Here is an 18,065-nt window from a genome sequence, read left to right as displayed (position 1 = left end):
CCCTCCCCACCCCCAAAGCTGTTGCCATTTGGTACTGTAGTGAACCTTCAAATTCAGAACAGCAGCTGCACTTAGCATTTGATGCTGGGAGTCAGTGGCCACCTGCGATGGCAGAGGCAAGGAAATCAGCATCTGTAGTACTGAAGCCTTAAAAAAAAAAAGTAGGTTTTTGGGAAACTGGTCCCAATATGGAAGTGGTGTGTGGGCGCAGAGCCTAACATAACCCTTTGGAGAAAGGTATGTTTGCCAGGCTCCAGCCACTGGACTAGGAGATCTATAATGGCACTTAAACCCACCCCCCAAACCATAGCATGTTCTGGAGATGGCAGGGGCTTGACATGCTGCAACAAAACAGTGTCGCTTGCCTAATCTAAGGGGTTCTGGAGAGAAAAGCACAGCAAAACAGGGGGGGGGCCAAGAGCTGCGTGACCCTCACCCCTTCCCCAAACCCGCATTTCCCCTGCAGCCACAAAATGCTTTCTTAGACCTCTTCCTCCACTTCCATCAGCAGGCAGAGAACTTGCGGGGAAGCTCACTTGCTCACTGCCATGTGGGCTCAACGACCCTATATGCAGAGGACCTCACCCAAGTGGATGTCTTTAGCACAACTCTTGGCACCGATATAAACATTAAATAGGAGTAGTAGTAGTAGTGATCATCATATTGGGTCTCAGTGTGATGAATTGGCTGGTGCCGTGGGTGAGAAGGCCCGAGCCTTCGTCTTTTACCTCAGACAGTCGGTTGGTTTCAGCGCTGGCAACGGGAAGGCCTTGCACTCTGGGCATGGGGCCTTTTGTGAGGAATCAGTATCACACCCTACGCAGAAACCCTTGGGGTTTCGGCAAGGCGCCGATGGCTGATCCTCGCTGCTTCGTTAAGACATTGGCTCACCCCCACTTCTCTCATTCAGTGGCTTCAGGCTGAGGGGTTAGCACCGGTGTTGTCGTTTCTGGCGGTCTCTGTGCCTCCCTCCCCTTTCAGTGTTTGGCACTCACCACTCGCCAGCTTGAGCGAGGCGGAAGATTCGTACGCCCACCCCCAAACTCTGCTGAACCTCCATTTTGAGGGCTCGGCCCCCTACGCCTCACTCCTTAGCGGCCTCAGTCAGGCAGCGCTCAGCTCCGTCACTACTCCGCAGCCGGCCCTTGCAGCTTTTCCGGGGTGGCTCCACCCAGGAGTTGTGGATGACAGTGCCGCCAGGCGCAGGGTCCACCTGCAGGGCCGACACCACCCGCTTCTTCAGCTTGCTGCGCAGCACGTTCCGCAGCTTCTGGCGGGTAAAGGCGTAGAGGAGCGGGTGGAAGATGGTAGTGCCGTAGGCCATGGCCAGGAAGCAGACGCGCAGCTTGCCCATCAGGGGGCTGGGCCCCAGGCACAGGATCAGCAGGTTGGCGACAGACAGCGGCGCCCAGCACAACAGGAAGGTCGAGATGATGAGCAGGGACATGCGGAAAACCCGCCGCTGGCGCTTCCTCCGGTCACGGTGGCGCTTCACCGCTCGCCGCAGGGCGATGATCACTGAGACAGAGGCTTGCACCCCCATGGGTGGTGGCGTTGGCAGTGCTGGCACAGGCTGAGAGAGCCGCTTGGCTTCCACTCCGCCAGCTGCCACGCTGTTGCTTGGCTCTGCCGATTTCCGCCGCTTCTTCTTCTTGGTCTTGTGGCGCTGGCTGCGCTTGAAGGTGCTGCCGATGCTGATGTTGAGGGCCTGCAGGATCTTGGCGTACGTCACCAGCATGACGGCCACGGCGGCGAAGAAGGTGGGGATCTGGATCGCCAGGTGGTAGGAGGTGCCGAGCTCGGCGTGAAACTCCTCGGGGCCGACGCAGAGCACGGTGCGGTTCTGCCATGTGCTGGCATGGCCCAGCTCGCCCTCGAGGAAGGGTATGAAGAAGACAGCCAGGGACAGCACCCAGACGCCAGTCAGGAGAAGGATGGCGCGGCCCGGGGTCAACACGCGCTGCGCAGGCCGCACCGAGATGTCGTAGCGGTCCAGGCTGATCACCAGCACGTTGGTGGCTGTGGCCACGCTGCTGAAGGTGATGCACGCCTCGTGGAAGCAGCAGAGCAGTGTGGCGGCCCGGTCGGGGGGCACCAGAACCACCACCATGGTAAGTGGGGCGCACACCACGCATATGAGCACGTCCAGCACATGCAAGTTCATAGTCACCATGTTGCTGACCGAGTCCACCAGGCCAGCCTGCAGGCAATACAGCACCAATACGGTCAAGTTGCTGCTGACTCCCAGTACAATTTCCAACATGAGGAAGCCTGTCAGTGAGACCTGGAAGCCCAGCGGGTAGGGCAGTGTCCAGCTGGGGTCAGGGGTCACCCCGTCCGTCGTCTCCAGGATAGTGTCGAACATGGGAGTCTCCATGGCTGAGAGGGCACGGAGATGTGGGCATAGTCCATAGAATGAATGGGCTTGGGGTTGCAGGTAGCTCCCTCACCTGTGGGGAGAGAAAGGTACCATCAAGTATCATCAAAGCAGCAAGATGAACCTCTTTGCATTGACAGCAGCCGCCTGGGACAGTGTTTGCACCTGGGGCTAACTAGAACCCTGAGGAATCTTCCTCACGTCACAAAATTTGCCATCGGCATCCCATCCATCACCTAGGGCAGCCTTCCCACAGCCTTGTGGGCTGGGGAAGGCTGCAGTTCCCTGAGGAAGGTGAGAATTGTACTCCAAAAATATCTGGAAGGCACTCAGTTTTGGAAGGCCGGCCTAGATGATGGGAAGGTGGGAGGAGGGGGAAATGAGATAGGCAGCCTAGCTTAACCCCAATAGTCAGAATGGGTTTTGTTTTGCTTCTTCTTTTTTTTTAAAAAAGCAACAACAGGGACATCTTACCACAAGGTGAAAGATCTCTGCATCGCCATAATGGAGTGAAACAGATACGCAATCTCTGCATTAACTTCACTGAAAATTTCATGCCTTTCCTTTGCCTTGCAGTAATCGCTGGCATTCCCCACCCACCCCAGCCCCTTTATGGATGAGATTTCCCTGTCAGTCAGGCTCACTATCCAAGTAAGGAACACTTAAGAGAGCATTGATAAGAGATGCAGAGCCCTTGTGTATTCCCCTCACCCCTGAGCAGCTGAAGTTTTCAAAAGCGCTTATCTGTGCATGTATTCCAACACGTCCTTCGTGATCATGAGAGCAAAGATTTTCAGGAATTGAAATTCTGTACGCACCTAGCCACCATAATAAACCCCGAAGGGGCACTTGGAGGCAGGCATGAAAGACAGAAAAGCCAGTCGCCTGCAGGGAAACGAGTGGATCTGTGGAATCGGAGACACTGAACGGTGTAGGGAGGAAACTGTCCGCTATGGGATTCTAGCAGTGACTGAACTCAACATGGGCATATCACAAGCCCCCCCCCCTTCCAAGCCCCCACAAATCAGGAAAGCATTAGCACAGGTGGAGAAGACTTCAGACTCTGCTTTCCCCAAAAGCTAAGTAACTAATCTGCCTCCTGGCCAAACTACATATTTTTGCGTATGTAACTGCCAACTGCTGTTCCTTCCAAGGCAGAGGAACGAGCAATTTTCAGTGGTAAAGTGAAGGAGGAAGGCTGTGTTTAACCCTTCCCCACCATCTGGTTTTCCAGTGTAAACTGCCCCCATTCACTTGCTCCAACTCTGGAAGCCAGATGTGTTTGCCTCTGCAAACAGAAGTCAAGAATATCTTATGATGGAGAAAAGCTGCTCACAGCAGAAAAATTGGGGAGAGAAGGGTTAAGCACCCTCTGCTTGCCACTTATTTGCTGAAAACCACCTCCTCTGAAGCTGCTTTTTCCTAGAAGGGTTAAAATACCGTACATACATTTGCTGCTGCAGTGAGTTTAGCCCAGGCACCCTCAAACTGCGGCCCTCCAGATGTTTTGGCCTACAACTCCCATGATCCCTAGCTAACAGTACCAGTGGTCAGGGAAGATGGGAATTGTAGTCCAAAACATCTGGAGGGCCGAAGTTTGGGGATGCCTGGTTGAGCCCCTAGAAAACACAACGAAAAATTAAAGAAAGAGAAACTGCTGGATAAATTACGTATACAATGTTACTCAGGGGTGGGGGGGGGGAGATCCACCTCTAGTATGAAATACATAAAATCTGGAAGAAGAGTTTGGACACAAACGGATTCATATTTTATTGTAACATATTGTGTGACTATCGACGGTGCCGTTCCAGAAGGGGGTGGAAAATGAAAAGCACAACACAAGGCAAAAATTAGCAAAAGCTGAGGAAGATGCCAACCAACACCAGCTCCTTCTGGCAGTTTAGAATGAGCCAGAGCCAAATTATCCCAATCAAAATTCAGCAATTGAGAAAGAAGACGGCGGGGTTTTAATGCCACGTGAGCCTCCGTGTAGTTCTTGGACAAAAAGGTAGGATGAAGAAATACATGCAGAGGATAAACACATACATATAAGATTTCTCCAAGAAGTCGTAACAGGCTAGATAAGTTTGTATATAAGAGCGTGCCTTTTCTTTGTTTGATATGCCTCAGTCACGCATCTCTAAAAGCAACTAGATATCACATTTTGATAGCATAAAGCTCGTGGAGGATGGCAGTGGGCAATACCTCAGGTAAGTTGTACTTGGAAATTAATGGGCCTAACTTAGTCAAGATCATTAATTTCAGTGGGTCTACTCTACCACCTTGTGATATTATTTGATTGATTCGATTGCATTTATATACCACCCTATACTCGGGGGTCTCAAGGCGGTTCATGGAATAAAATCAAGATAGAAAACCACAAAATACATAATAAAAATAGAAACAGCAACCCAACAGCCCCCTCAACCACATTTTAAAAGGGCATAGGATGTCAATCAAATCAACAAACGCCTGGTTAAAAAGGAACATTTCTGGCTGGCGCCTAAAGGTGTATAATGAAGGCGCCAGGCAAACTTCCCTGGCGAGAGCATTCCACAGATGGGGAACTACTGCAGAGAAGGCCATTTCTCGTGTTGCCACCCTGCGGACCTCTCAGGGTCCGGGTAGGTTCATATGGAAAGAGGCGATCCTTGAGGTATTGCGGTCCTGAGCTGCTTCATGCCTGCTTCCAAGGCTTCAGGGTTTATTTTACTATTACCATTGCAATTGTGGCACTTATTTTAGGCCCTTAATAATCTTAGTGGATTGTGGAATATTCCTGTGGTGTTGTTGTTGTTGTAATTGTTTTTATGTCACTTAATCTAGCCTTAATATAACCTGTTTGAAATGCAGACAGGTGTGTGTGTGGGGGGGGGGTGCAAAGTGAGTAGAAATCATAGTTGCCAAGTCTCCCGTTTTATTCTGGCGTGGCGGCCATTTTGGAACTGGGCGGAGCATGCTCAGAAGTGACTTTTGATGCTGCTCTGCCCAGTTCCAAAATGGCTGCAGTGCGACTTCTGGCGCGACAGCCATTTTGGAACTGGGCAAAGCAGCATCAAAAGTCACTTCTGAGCATGCTCCGCCCAGTTCCAAAATGGCGGCAGCGCTACTTCCGGTCTGCTATTTCCGGCCCGGTCTCTTATTTCTTTGACAGCAACTTGGCAGGTATGGTAGAAATACGCCTGTGAAAGCATATAATGAACGCACTTGCATTTTAGGCTGCGTACAATGGTTGCATAATAGGTGGTGAACCACCCTGCATCTGATTTGTGTGCAAAGGGAGGCCTTGAAATATTGTAAATAATAAATAACAGCAGCCCTGTGATCCCATGCCTGAGCTGAAGCATGGTTTCCTTGGATGAATCTCGGCTGGAACAGACTGGTTATCCAAGAGCAGAGATGACTTCACCTGAGGGAACCTTGGCATTGCACAACTTTGCTGCAATGGTAGCAGCAGCAGCAGCTCCCCTTCATCAAAGTCTAATCTGGAATCTGTTAATCACATTTTAATTCACAACAGCTAAAGATATTTCTCGTCTGTAAAGAACGTAACCGATTGCATCCGTATGGTACAGTTGCTTACCAACAAAATGTGTACAAAAACACACACACACACGACTGCTTGCTTCACCAATTCTAAGCCTTTGGGGAAACTTCCGCAAGGTAATAATAGTAATAATAGTAATAATAGTAATAATAGTAATAATAGTAATAATAGTAATAATAGTAATAATAATAATAATAATAATAATATTATTTATTATTTATACCCCGCCCATCTGGCTGGGTTTCCCCATCCACTCTGTGCGGCTTACAACAGAAAAATAAAACACAGTGATCTATTAAACACTAAAAGCCTCCCTAAATAGGGCTGCCTTCAGATGAAGGTGAAATCTGAATCCCAGTCTAGTCATGGTTCGTGGTTCCCAAACCAATCTGCCAATCTGGTTTTTATAATACGCTGTCAGCGAACGGATGGAAGGGGAACTAGTGGCAACACCCCACCCCCCTTTAAATTGCCACCCAAACATGAAAACAGGTTAGACTATTCCAGTTTTAATGGGTTTTAAGAGTAAAGATGGACACAACATTCAAATGATGATGGTGATTGGTTAAACGCCCTGAAAACACACCTTCGTTTTAGCATTGTAGAATGTGTTCAGAAAAACGAAGTGATTTTGTAAGTTTCTGGCATCTCCAGGGAAACCTGTTGGTTCATGCTGGGTTTAACTGGCTAGTGCCTGCAGCTTCAGCAACCTATTCCCCACAAATCATTCTTGGAGCATTTATGCAGCTGATTCTGAAATATTTGTGAGGGGATGCTTTGTTTTGGTAAAGTGAGGTATGAATCTTTGTTTGTTTGTTAACTATTTTTAAAAGATGAAACGTGCCTTTCTGAAACATGAAGGGCGATACTGGGAGCTGACCCAGCATATGAATGACTTGCAAATATTATGTACACTATAAGGAAACTGAAGGCACAGTAATACGCACAAGTGAAGAAAACCACAGTGACTTCTTAAAGAATGTTACATCTGTCTTTTCACCCTAAATTTCTTTCAGCTGGGAAAACGTTAATCTTTTCTACATAATAGAATGCTAAGAACACCAAGAGACTGCAAGTCACAAAGAACAAGCTGTATGTTACCTTCCTTAGAGAGAGAATGAGAGTCTGAACATGTTCAGTTATATATACCTGGGACTAATTATAAATGGGTTGGGAAACTTCAGAGATGCATCAGAGGAGAAAGCTCTCAATGTTCTACACATTGAAGAAGCTACTAATTAGGCACCACCCCCACCCCTCTAAAATTAATGCTGGAACTTATCCAAATCCTTATACTTTAGGGGAGTGGAATCCGAAGACCACATGTGCCAAGCTACCAGGTTAGCTGAGACAAAATCCCCACAGATTAGCCTGCTGTCCGAAGTTCAGCAATCAGCATTCCCTGTATGTCAAAAATGGTGGACCGAGAGCAGAACTAGGGTATTTCTTGTTGTTGTTTAGTCGTTTAGTCGTGTCTGACTCTTCGTGACCCCATGGACCACAGCACACCAGGCACTATTGTCTTCCTCTGCCTCCTGCAGTTTGGTCAAAGTCATGTTGGTGGCTTGAAGAACACTGTCCAACCATCTTGTCCTCTGTCGTCCCCTTCTCCTTGTGCCCTCCATCTTTCCCAACATCAGGGTCTTTTTCAGGGAGTCTTCTCTTCATCAATTCTTCAGCGATCAGCCTTTGTTATGGTCCAGCTCTCACTTCCATACATCACTACTGGGAAAACTATAGCTTTAACTATACGGACCTTTGCCGGCAAGGTGATGTCTCTGCTTTTTAAGATGCTGTCTAGGTTTGTCATTGCTTTTCTCCCAATAAGCAGGCATCTTTTAATTTCGTGACTGCTGTCATCATCTGCAGTGATCATGGAAACCAAGAAGGTAAAATTTCTCACTGCCTCCATTTCTTCCCCTTCTATTTGCCAGGAGGTGATGGGACCAGTGGCCATGATCTTGGTTTTTTTGATGTTGAGCTTCAGACCATATTTTGCACTCTCATCTTTCACCCTCATGAAAAGGTTCTTTAATTCCTCCTCACTTTCTGCCATCAAGATTGTGTCATCAGCATATCTGAGGTTCTTGATATTTCTTCCGGCAATCTTAATTCTGGCTTGGGATTCATCCAGTCCAGCCTTTCGTATGATGAATTCTGCATATAAGTTAAATAAGCAGGGAGACAATATACAGCCTTGTTGTCATACTCCTTTCCCTATTTTGAACCAATCAGTTATTCCATGTCCAGTTCTAACTGTAGCTTCTTGTCCCACAAAGAGATTTCTCAGGAGACAGACCAGGCACTCCCATTTCTTTATGAACTTGCCATAGTTTGCTGTGGTCGACACGAATGCTTTTCCTCATTTTTCCTCATTGTTAACGTGACCCACCCGGAACTTGATGATCAAACTGCTTGCCATTCCTCACATGATAAACTTGCTCCGGACGCCATCTTTCCTTGAGCTTCCACTACAGTATCTGTTTTAGGGCCTTGTAACTTGAGATACTGCAGCTTTGGAACAGCTTCCATAAAAGTTTTCCACCGATCCCTCACTCTCTGGCTACATTTAAATAAAAGCCAGTCTATTTGTGCAACCTCTTAATATCTGAGGCAGTTACTATTCTCCTGCTGTCATTTGCTCCAGTTCAGGCATTCTGTTTTAGTAATTGTTTTTATGGATCAATTGTTCATTGCCATACACACACACACACACACACACACACACACACACACAGAATAAGGCAATTTAAACCATCCTCTTCCACTTTATGTTGCGATTCCTTTTCTAATAGCCCATGGAAGCGTTCCTGGTACCATCATTTATCACTTATATATAGCATTTCGCCGCCTCAATTTGTAAAGTGGTTCACTATACTACGTGTATTATCATTCTTCGTTCCCAATTTACAGAAGGGGAACTGGGACAGATAGTGGTTTCCCAAAGGTCACAAATATGCCTGTGGCAGGGAAGGGACCACAAATTCCAATCCAACTCTGCTCATTAGCACACACTGGCTGGCTGGCAGTCCCCAAGGAAGGCAAAAAAAAAAAAAGTTGTAGAATCCAATAAAAATATCTTGCTGGGCATCTTGATATCAGATTCTCAGCAGATGGCCCCGAAAAGTCATTTTGAAACTCTGCCTCTGAATGGTGGTGAGGCTTTTGTTGTTCAGGAATGGATGGATGGATCGATTTCTATCCTACATACTAGGCACCCCCAAACTGCGGCCCTCCAGATGTTTTTGGCCTATAACTCCATGATCCCTATCTAACAGGACCAGTGGTCAGGGGTGATGGGAATTGTAGTCCAAAACAATTCTAAGAAAATCTGTGAAAAGCAAGTCAGCATACACAGCTTTAAAACTAATCATAAATCAAAATGTTTTCAAGCAACGCTTAAAAGCGCAAAGAGAGAAATTCCACCTGAGGAGGAAATTCCTGAGAGAGTTGCTGCTGCAGAAAAGGCTTCTCTCTGGTATTCGCTGAGTGAGGTGCGGGAAACCTTTGCTGCTCCAGATGTTGCTGAACTACAACTCCCATGAGCCGCAGCGAGCATGGCCAATGGCCAGGTTTAGTTGTAGCGGGATTTGTAAACCACAACCTTAAGGCAATTTACACATGAGATAATTCAAAACAGTTTAAAAACAACAACACGCAAAATACCCAAATACATTTAAAACAAGATTAAATCCCTACAGCTGAATCAGACCATCCAGCTCAGTACAGACAGCAGCTCTCCAGGGTTTCAGGCACAGGTGTTTGTAGAAGATTGTGGAATTGCAAAGTTCGAAGGGGCCACGAGGATCAGCTAGTCTAACCCCCTGCAAGGCAGGAATCTTTTGCCCAATGTTGGGGTCAAACCCACAACCATGAAGTTAAAGAGTCTCATGCTCTACAAGGGCGTACCCAGGATCAAAACTGGGCGGGCAAGGGGTGGGGCCAAGGCACGGGAGGGGAGGGGCCACAAAGTGGGAATGTGGGTGGGGCTACGGAGCCCAGGTGAAACTGACTCCAGTCTCACCTAGGCGCTGCGAAGCTTTTTGCTGTCGGAGGCGCCGGGGCTCCGCTGACAGCACACAGCCAGGGTGTTCGCTCTGGCCCGCTGGGCTGCCCCGGGTGCACTATGGCCAGGACCCCAGCGGAGCGCGCAGCCATGGGCGAGAGTGGCGCTGCCGACAGGGCTGGTGGGCAGAGGCGGAGGCGGAACACAGCCCAGCAGAGCGCGAGTTTGGCATTCCCGCCCGACGCGCCCTCCAGCTTCCCGTCGCGCTCTCTGGTTCCCCGCCGCATTTGGCCTTGCCGGAGGGCGTGACGGGGAGCTGGAGGGAGGGCGCGGCAGGTGGGAACGCCGAACTCGCGCTCCGCTGGGCTGTGCTCCGCCTCCCAGCCCCGCCGGCAGCGCCGCTCTCGCCCACGGCTGCGCCGGCCCTGCTTCTAGGGGGGGCAGCTGCCCCCCTTGCCCTGCGCTGGATACGCCCATGATGCTCTACCAACTGAATGATTCTGGGGCCAGTGTTCCCCCAGCCCTTCCTGGGCTCGAATCTTGAAAATGCTCAAATCATGAGGCCACCAATTAAAATGACAACTTCTGAATTATCGGGGGGAAACGAATCAAAGCTACTACCAGTTTTGTGTGCTGCAATAAAACGGCACAGAACTGCTACGGTAGAAAACGGCTCTGCTATAGTGAAATATGTGGAACTTAAGGCAAGCTCACACCTAGTAATAACTGAGCAATTATAAATGAGGGAGAGTGGGAAGGGGAGAGAATGCCAGGCTCAAATAATCTCCTCGAATCTCTGATTATGCAGTCTGATTGCATAAGGGTACCAACATTTGTACATGTGAAAAGGATCTAGGAGTCCTGGTAGACCACAAACTTGACATGAGTCGACAGTGTGATGCAGCAGCTAAAAAAGCCAATGCAATTCTGTGCTGCATCAATAGGAGTATAGCGTCTAGATCAAGGGAAGTAATAGTACCACTGTATTCTGCTCTGGTCAGACCTCACCTGGAGTACTGTGTCCAGTTCTGGGCACCACAGTTCAAGAAGGATACTGACAAGCTGGAACGTGTCCAGAGGAGGGCAACCAAAATGGTCAAAGGCCTGGAAACAATGCCTTATGAGGAATGGCTTAGGGAGCTGGGTATGTTTAGCCTGGAGAAGAGAAGGTTAAGGGGTGATATGATAGCCATGTTCAAATATATAAAATGATGTCATATAGAGGAGGGAGAAAGGTTGTTTTCTGCTGCTCCAGAGAAGCGGACACGGTGCAATGGATTCAAACTACAAGAAAGAAGATTCCACCTAAACATTAGGAAGGACCTCCTGACAGTAAGAGCTGTTCGACAGTGGAATTTGCTGCCAAGAAGTGTGGTGGAGTCTCCTTCTTTGGATGTCTTTAAGCAGAGGCTTGACAGGCATATGTCAAGAATACTTTGATGGTGTTTCCTGCTTGGCAGGGGGTTGGACTGGATGGCCCTTGTGGTCTCTTCCAACTCTATGATTCTATGATCCATTCCCCACTGCCCCTTCACTTGCGGGATAGAAACAAAATTCAGGACTGGGGTTATTAAATGGAATAAACAGTGAGAGGGGAAAGGGTTAACACCACCTCTCTCCACAATGCATACAGCCTAGCCTTAAACAAAATAATAATAATTCAGGAGACCTGACATCTCCAGACCTCAACATTAGTGATGAACAAACAAAGAATGCTATGATCTTGTGGGCAAAGGATGTTGGTCATAATATTTTGATTGAGGAATGGGAGAAATTGTGGAATGTGAATATTAAGTTTACTGCGTGTAGTTTATTACAAGAAAATCTAATGAAGATGATGTACAGATGGTATCTTACACCGGTAAAATTAGCAAAGATATATCACAACCATGACAATAAATGTTGGAGATGTAAGAAAGAAGTAGGATCCTTTTACCACATGTGGTGGACGTGTCCACTAGTAAGTGACTTCTGGAATATGATTTACAATGAACTTAAGAAAGTGTTGAAAAACACATTTCTGAAAAAACCAGAAGCATTTCTAGTGGGCATTGTAGGGAAAGAGATTCCAAAGAAAAATGTGTCTTTTTTTCTGTATGCTACGACGGCAGCGAGACTTTTGATCGCTAAAAACTGGAAATTACAAACATTACCAACGATCGATGACTGGCAGATGAAGATGATGGAGTGTATGGAACTGGCTGAGATGACCGAGAGAATCCGCAACCGGGGAGAGGAAGCGATGGAGGAAGATTGGAAAGACTTCAAGCAATATTTAATAAAACATGCAAAAGTGATATACTAAGAATAGAATTAGGATGTAAATAAACTGTGGAAAAGTTGAATATGTTAAATGGAGAAGTAAAATTAGATTATACGAGGTGATTAAAATGAGTGAGAATTTGCTAAAGTAGACAAGTGATTAAGAACCACAGAGGAAGGGAACCCGAGGGGGTCCATATTTGCAATGTTAATATTTAAAGAATTTGCTGAATGTTTTTTCTTTTTATTCTGTATTTTTCTCTTTTTTATTGTTTGTCTTTTTTGTGATGCTTTTTAGTGCTTTTTCTGTTGTTTTTCTATTCTGAAAATGCAATAAAAAATATTTTAAAAAAAGTTTGGTCCTGACTGAGCAAACCCCCTGAACACCCCCTCCTCCCGCAACAATTCGCCCAAAGCACGAAAGAAACTTCCTCAAATAGATGGGTTGGGAGAATAATTATTTTTAATGCACAGCCCTGGGAGAAAGAAGCAGGCAATGGAAATGGCATTATCCAACAGCAGGTGCCTGTTACTGAGTCAGAGATGGGAAAGGAACCCTTAAAACTTTTTTTTTTAAAAAAACCACCCATCAGGTCAGGTCCCAGGGGATGGCTGTGTTCCAGGCATTGTGTTGACATATTCTGGAGCAAAAAATAATTTACCCCTTAAATTCCAGTTACACTTGTCTTCTTTCTCCTGCCAATAAAATGACTTTGACATTGACCCAGAGGGGAATATGATTTCCTTGTCATGTAGACCACGAGAAGGGTGACTAAGCATGCAAAGCAGAGCACAAATCCGCCCCAGCATACTAACATTTGGAAATGCCCCTTGTAGAACCACCGGGACCATATAACACCGGTCCTTAAGGATCTACATCAGCTCCCAGTACATTTCAGAGCACAAATCAAAGTGTTGGTGCTGACAATTAAAGCCCTAAACGGCCTCAGCCCTGTATAACCTTAGGGGGCGTTTCCAACCCCATTATTCAGCCCCGACACTGAGATCCAGCTCCGAGGGCCTTCTGGTGGTTCCCTCATTGCGAGAAGTGAAACTGCAGGGAACCAGGCAGAGGGCCTTCTCTGTGGTGGTGCCCATCCGGTGGAGCACCCTCCCATCAGATTGTAAAGGAAATAAATAACTATCTGACTTTTAGAAGACATCTGAAGACGGCCCTGTATGGGGAAGTTGTTAACGTTTGATATTTTATTATGTTTTCATATCTGTTGGAAGCAACCCACAGTAGCTGGGGTAACCCAGTCTGATGGGTGGGGTACAAATATTATTGTTATTGTTATTATTTGCCCCAGAGTTTTTTTTTCCCTCCTGCACAGAGGTGGGGGCACCCAAAGCCTCTCTGTTTCTCTACCAACTCACTACCACAACAAACATTCTCCAGCCACAGGATTTGTTAAAGAGCAGATTTTGAGAATGGTGCGTATTATTTGAGCTTCCTACTCAAATTCAGAATCTTGCCAATGTACCTGAGCAAAGTCCATAGTTTTGTTATTCCTAAGAAAGTTTTAGGTAGGGGGTTTCGGGGCCTTGGAGAACTTCTGGTCCTTTTTATGCAGTTGTGGGGAACTTGTGGCATTCCAGCTGTCATTGGACTGCAACTTCGTCTTTCCTGACTGCTGGTCATGCTGGCTGGGAAGCCAGGAGTTGAGTCCAATGTCATTCAGAAGACCACATGTTGCCCACTCAATGCTTCCGGAATTACAGCCCCAGATGTAGCTGTGTACATTTAAATCACATTTGAAGCGCATTCCTTCACTCAAATATTTCTGGGCACTGGAGTTTACCACTCACCGATTTAAAATTCCCAGTAACCCTTAACAAACTACAGTGTCCATAATTCTTTGAGGGCAAAATGTGCTTTGAATGTGCTTTTAAATGTGTAGTGTGTTGTGCGTGCAGAACTTCTCTCTACAGTGTGTAGGAATGAACTCAGATATACAGAGCAGAAACATGCTGATTAATGGAAACACTTCAAACTGATTAACAATGCAATCCTAAACTTGGCAAAAGCAGTCTAGTAGGCTCATGAATTGTACTCAAGAGCTTGGCTTGATTCAGTCCTGGAAGAATTCTGCCTCAGCTGCTCCTTTTCCTATTTCTTCCCAGCCTGCCAATTTTTAAAATGGACGGTGGTTCCCCCCTCCCCCTCCTATGACAAAAGAATTAACCCTGAAGAGGCTGCTCTGAACAGCCCACTGCTCAATACCGCACATTTCTCCTTACTTCTAATCTGAGTCTTCTTGCCATTTGTCATTTTCTTCTTCATTTGTTTTTGTTTTATTTAACAATGTGCTTGATTTTAATAAAACTTCAAAGCGATGTACAAAAAAATAAAATCCCCATTAAATTTATCAATGAAATACAGTTATTTAAAAATGCTCAAAAACTAATTAAAACCAGCAATGAAGTGATAAAAGCTGGTTAAAGCACATGTAACATCTACTGGTCACATCACCTCCTGGCAAATAGAAGGGGAAGAAATGGAGGCAGTGAGAGATTTTAGTTTCTTGGGTTCCATGATCACTGCAGATGGTGACAGCAGTCACAAAATTAAAAGATGCCTGCTTCTTGGGAGAAAAGCAATGACAAACTTAGACAGCATCTTAAAAAGCAGAGACATCACCTTGCCGACAAAGGTCTGTATAGTTAAAGCTATGGTTTTCCCAGTAGTGATGTATGGAAGTGAGAGCTGGACCATAAAGAAGTCTGATCGCCGAAGAATTGATGCTTTTGAATTATGGTGCTGGAGGAGACTCTTGAGAGTCCCATGGACTGCAAGAAGATCAAACCTCTCCATTCTGAAGGAAATCAGCCCTGAGTGCTCACTGGAAGGACAGGTCGTGAAGCTGAGGTGCCAATACTTTGGCCACCTCATGAGAAGAGAAGACTCCCTGGAAAAGACCCTGATGTTGGGAAAGATGGAGGGCACCAGGAGAAGGGGACAACAGAGGACGAGATGGTTGGACAGTGTTCTCGAAGCTACGAACATGAGTTTGACCAAGCTGCGGGAGGCAGTGGAAGACAGGAGTGCCTGGCATGCTCTGGCCCATGGGGTCACGAAGAGTCGGACACGACTAAACGACTAAACAAACGTCTACTTGTTATTTATAATCAATCCATCACTTTCTGCTGCCTGAAGACCTGAATCCTGGAAGTAGATGAACGGAGAAAGTAAGTCTATCAGCATTTTATTTAAATTGCATTAGGGGGAAAGAGGACCAGCTGGAACAGGGCAAAGGAAAGCAACCTAATGACCCCAAAGCAGATGACACAGGGGAAGGCACTGTCCCCTGCACAGCTGCTTTGCCTAGGGCTGCTGACAGCTGCTCTTGAGCACCTGGCTGCAATACGAAATATATGCACATTGAGATGGGAGTAGTGGTGGGGAAAGGAAAAACCGAACAAAAAGGCAGCTGCATTGCAAAGCATTGCAGGGCAAAGGAACATTCCACATCCGTCCCAGAGCACAACTCCAAGCACAGCTGTAGCAACAGAACACAACCCATGCAGGTGCCTTCTGCAAAGGAGCAATGCACCCATGGAACTTGCAGCCCCTTAAGCCCACAGCGAAGGATGCAATGGAATCCCACCATAAGGAAGGGGTACCCAGCTTCTGCATATTCTTCTCCACTCTCTGATTCCCTCTACGCTGATCTGAACCACAATCCAATTGGGAAGTCTTGTTATTGCCTTATTCACTTGCCAGAACAAGGATGATCCCTTGGTTACCCCCAGTGCTCTGGCAGATGGCATCACCACCCCTGCTCTGAAAAACCTCCTAGAACGCTGCTCTCCCCTAGTCTTCCTTTCCACCACACCACTGGTTATTGGCCGCAGAAGAAGAGTTTGGATTTGATATCCCGCTTTATCACTACCCTAAGGAGTCTCAAGGTGGCTAACATTCTCCTTTCCCTTCCTCTCCCACAACAAACACTCTGTGAGGTGAGTGAGGCTGAGAGACTTCAGAGAAGTGTGACTAGACCAAGGTCACCCAGCAGCTGCATGTGGAGGAGTGGAGACTCGAACCCGGTTCCCCAGATTGCGAGTCTACCGCTCTTAACCACTACACCACACTGGCTCTTTAAAGAAGACAATTTAAAGCAAAGTCGTTGGCATCCGTCTGTCTTGAGAGACAACTGGGGTGGAGTCAAACTGGTGTGTTAGAAGACGTGCAGCGTTTTTAAAGCAGCGGGCGTCTGTGGGAAGCACGCTGAGAGCTTATTTACACTTACCTTTTGCCCCACTCTTCCTAGGCACAGGCCTGCACTTAAAAGCTCAGTGTCTGAGCGCTGGTGTTTTGTTTTTTACCCTGGAGCTCTCCTTGCAAAAACCCGCTCTTTAGTGCTCAATTGGAACAAATGCCAATTTTGGTTTTCTGTGGATTGCTGTTTGTTCCGATTGAGCTTCAAAGAGCAGGTTTTTGTGTGGAAAGTTCCGGACCAACAGAAAAATGCTCAGACACCCAACTTTTAAGCATGGACTATGCCTGGAAAAAAATGGAGGAAAGGTAAAGTATGGATAAGCCCTCGTTGCCTTAAACTGAAGTACACCTTTACCTCTCCAATGCTAAGCTCAAGGGACAATTCCGCATATTTAAAGCAAGATATGGCTAATAATAATAATAATAATAATAATAATAATAATAATAATAATTTATTTATACCCCGCCCATCTAGCTGGGTAACTGCTCCCCATGATGAAGCCTAGTCACTCCCCCATTCCCTACCCCCAGCAGTTTTACACATTAAGAAAAAGCTTTTCCTTTCCATTAATAAGGCAAATAATGAATTGGGGGGATGACGACATTCATTTGTCATGGAATGACGGTAAAGAGGCCAGGTTGATGGCTGAACCAGCACTTGATTAGAGGGTATTCATGCCCAGAGTGGCAGGGGAAGCCCAACCAGATGGGCGGGGTATAAATAATAAATACTTATTACTGTATTATTATTCTGTTTCAGCTGTGATGCCAGGAAAAACTTGGGCATATCACACCATAACTGAATAATTTGCTATTTTTCTTTTATACGGTACTATATACCTTCTTTTCATCCTTTCTCTGCCAATTTGTGGCACAGTCCAGGCCGTGCTGAACTGGGAGCCTTATGTAGCCTGACTTAGCAGCGTTCGGCTCATCATTACGTCCCAAAAGGCAGGACCACTCTGTTTGACTAACCTTCTTCAGGCTGGGCTCTCCCACAGTCTGCTCTTTGTTTCATTCAAAGGCTATCTGTTCCATTTTGGCCTTGATACTGTCTGCCTGACCTGTGAAAACTCAACCAGTCCCCCACAATACAAAGCAATTGATTCAATGGCGGCCAGTGGGCAATAAGGTCCCAGATTTCCACTGGAAGAATCCCTGCTCATTCTGATAGAGGAGTTATTTGTTTTTAATTCACAGCTTTGGCACAGGCTTAGTGTACAGCCCTGGACTAGAGTCTCTTGCTCTCCAACCAACTGGAAGAAAAGTTGCCCTGCGTGATAGGTGGATTATGGTCCATTTCCCAGCAGGCCCCAGGTAATCAGTGTAATTAGCATGATGCCCAGCAGTACTGCCTGCAGACAAGAACATAGGAAGCTGTTGTACTGTATACCAAGTCAGACCAATGCTCCATCTAGCTCAGTACTGTCTACACTGACTGGCAGCAGCTCTCCAGGGCTTCAGGCAGGTTGGTCTCCCAGCCCCTACCTGGAGATGCTGCGGACTGAGCCTGGGAGTGTTTGCATGCAAGGCAGATGCTCTATCCAACGAACTACAGCCTTTCTCCTGCACGCTTCAATAACATTTTATTTCACCTTTCAGTAATGGAAAAGAACTGTGGCAGTGTGAAAGCATATGGAACATATGAACTGAT

At 46.7% G+C, this 18,065-nt stretch overlaps 1 protein-coding gene across 1 annotated transcript; it reads right to left on the bottom strand.

The window, feature by feature from the left end:
- Window positions 1-963: 963 nt before the first annotated feature.
- On the bottom strand, window positions 964-2,440 carry LOC118075923 (G-protein coupled receptor 22-like). Its single transcript, XM_035098338.2, has one exon. It carries the CDS (start codon window positions 2,375-2,377, stop codon window positions 1,085-1,087), a length of 1,293 nt encoding a protein of 430 aa, XP_034954229.1. The 5' UTR covers window positions 2,378-2,440; the 3' UTR covers window positions 964-1,084.
- Window positions 2,441-18,065: the final 15,625 nt, after the last annotated feature.

This window comes from Zootoca vivipara, chromosome 2 (assembly GCF_963506605.1).
Source record: "Zootoca vivipara chromosome 2, rZooViv1.1, whole genome shotgun sequence".
In the NCBI taxonomy this organism is placed as follows: Eukaryota; Metazoa; Chordata; class Lepidosauria; order Squamata; family Lacertidae; genus Zootoca; species Zootoca vivipara.
Note: the sequence above shows the minus strand (reverse complement) of the source record. Positions and strands in the feature narration are given on the sequence as shown.

Bases quoted from the DNA above. Each gene is read 5' to 3' on its own strand.
- LOC118075923 (XM_035098338.2), bottom strand. From the start codon at position 2,377: ATGGAGACTCCCATGTTCGACACTATCCTGGAGACGACGGACGGGGTG.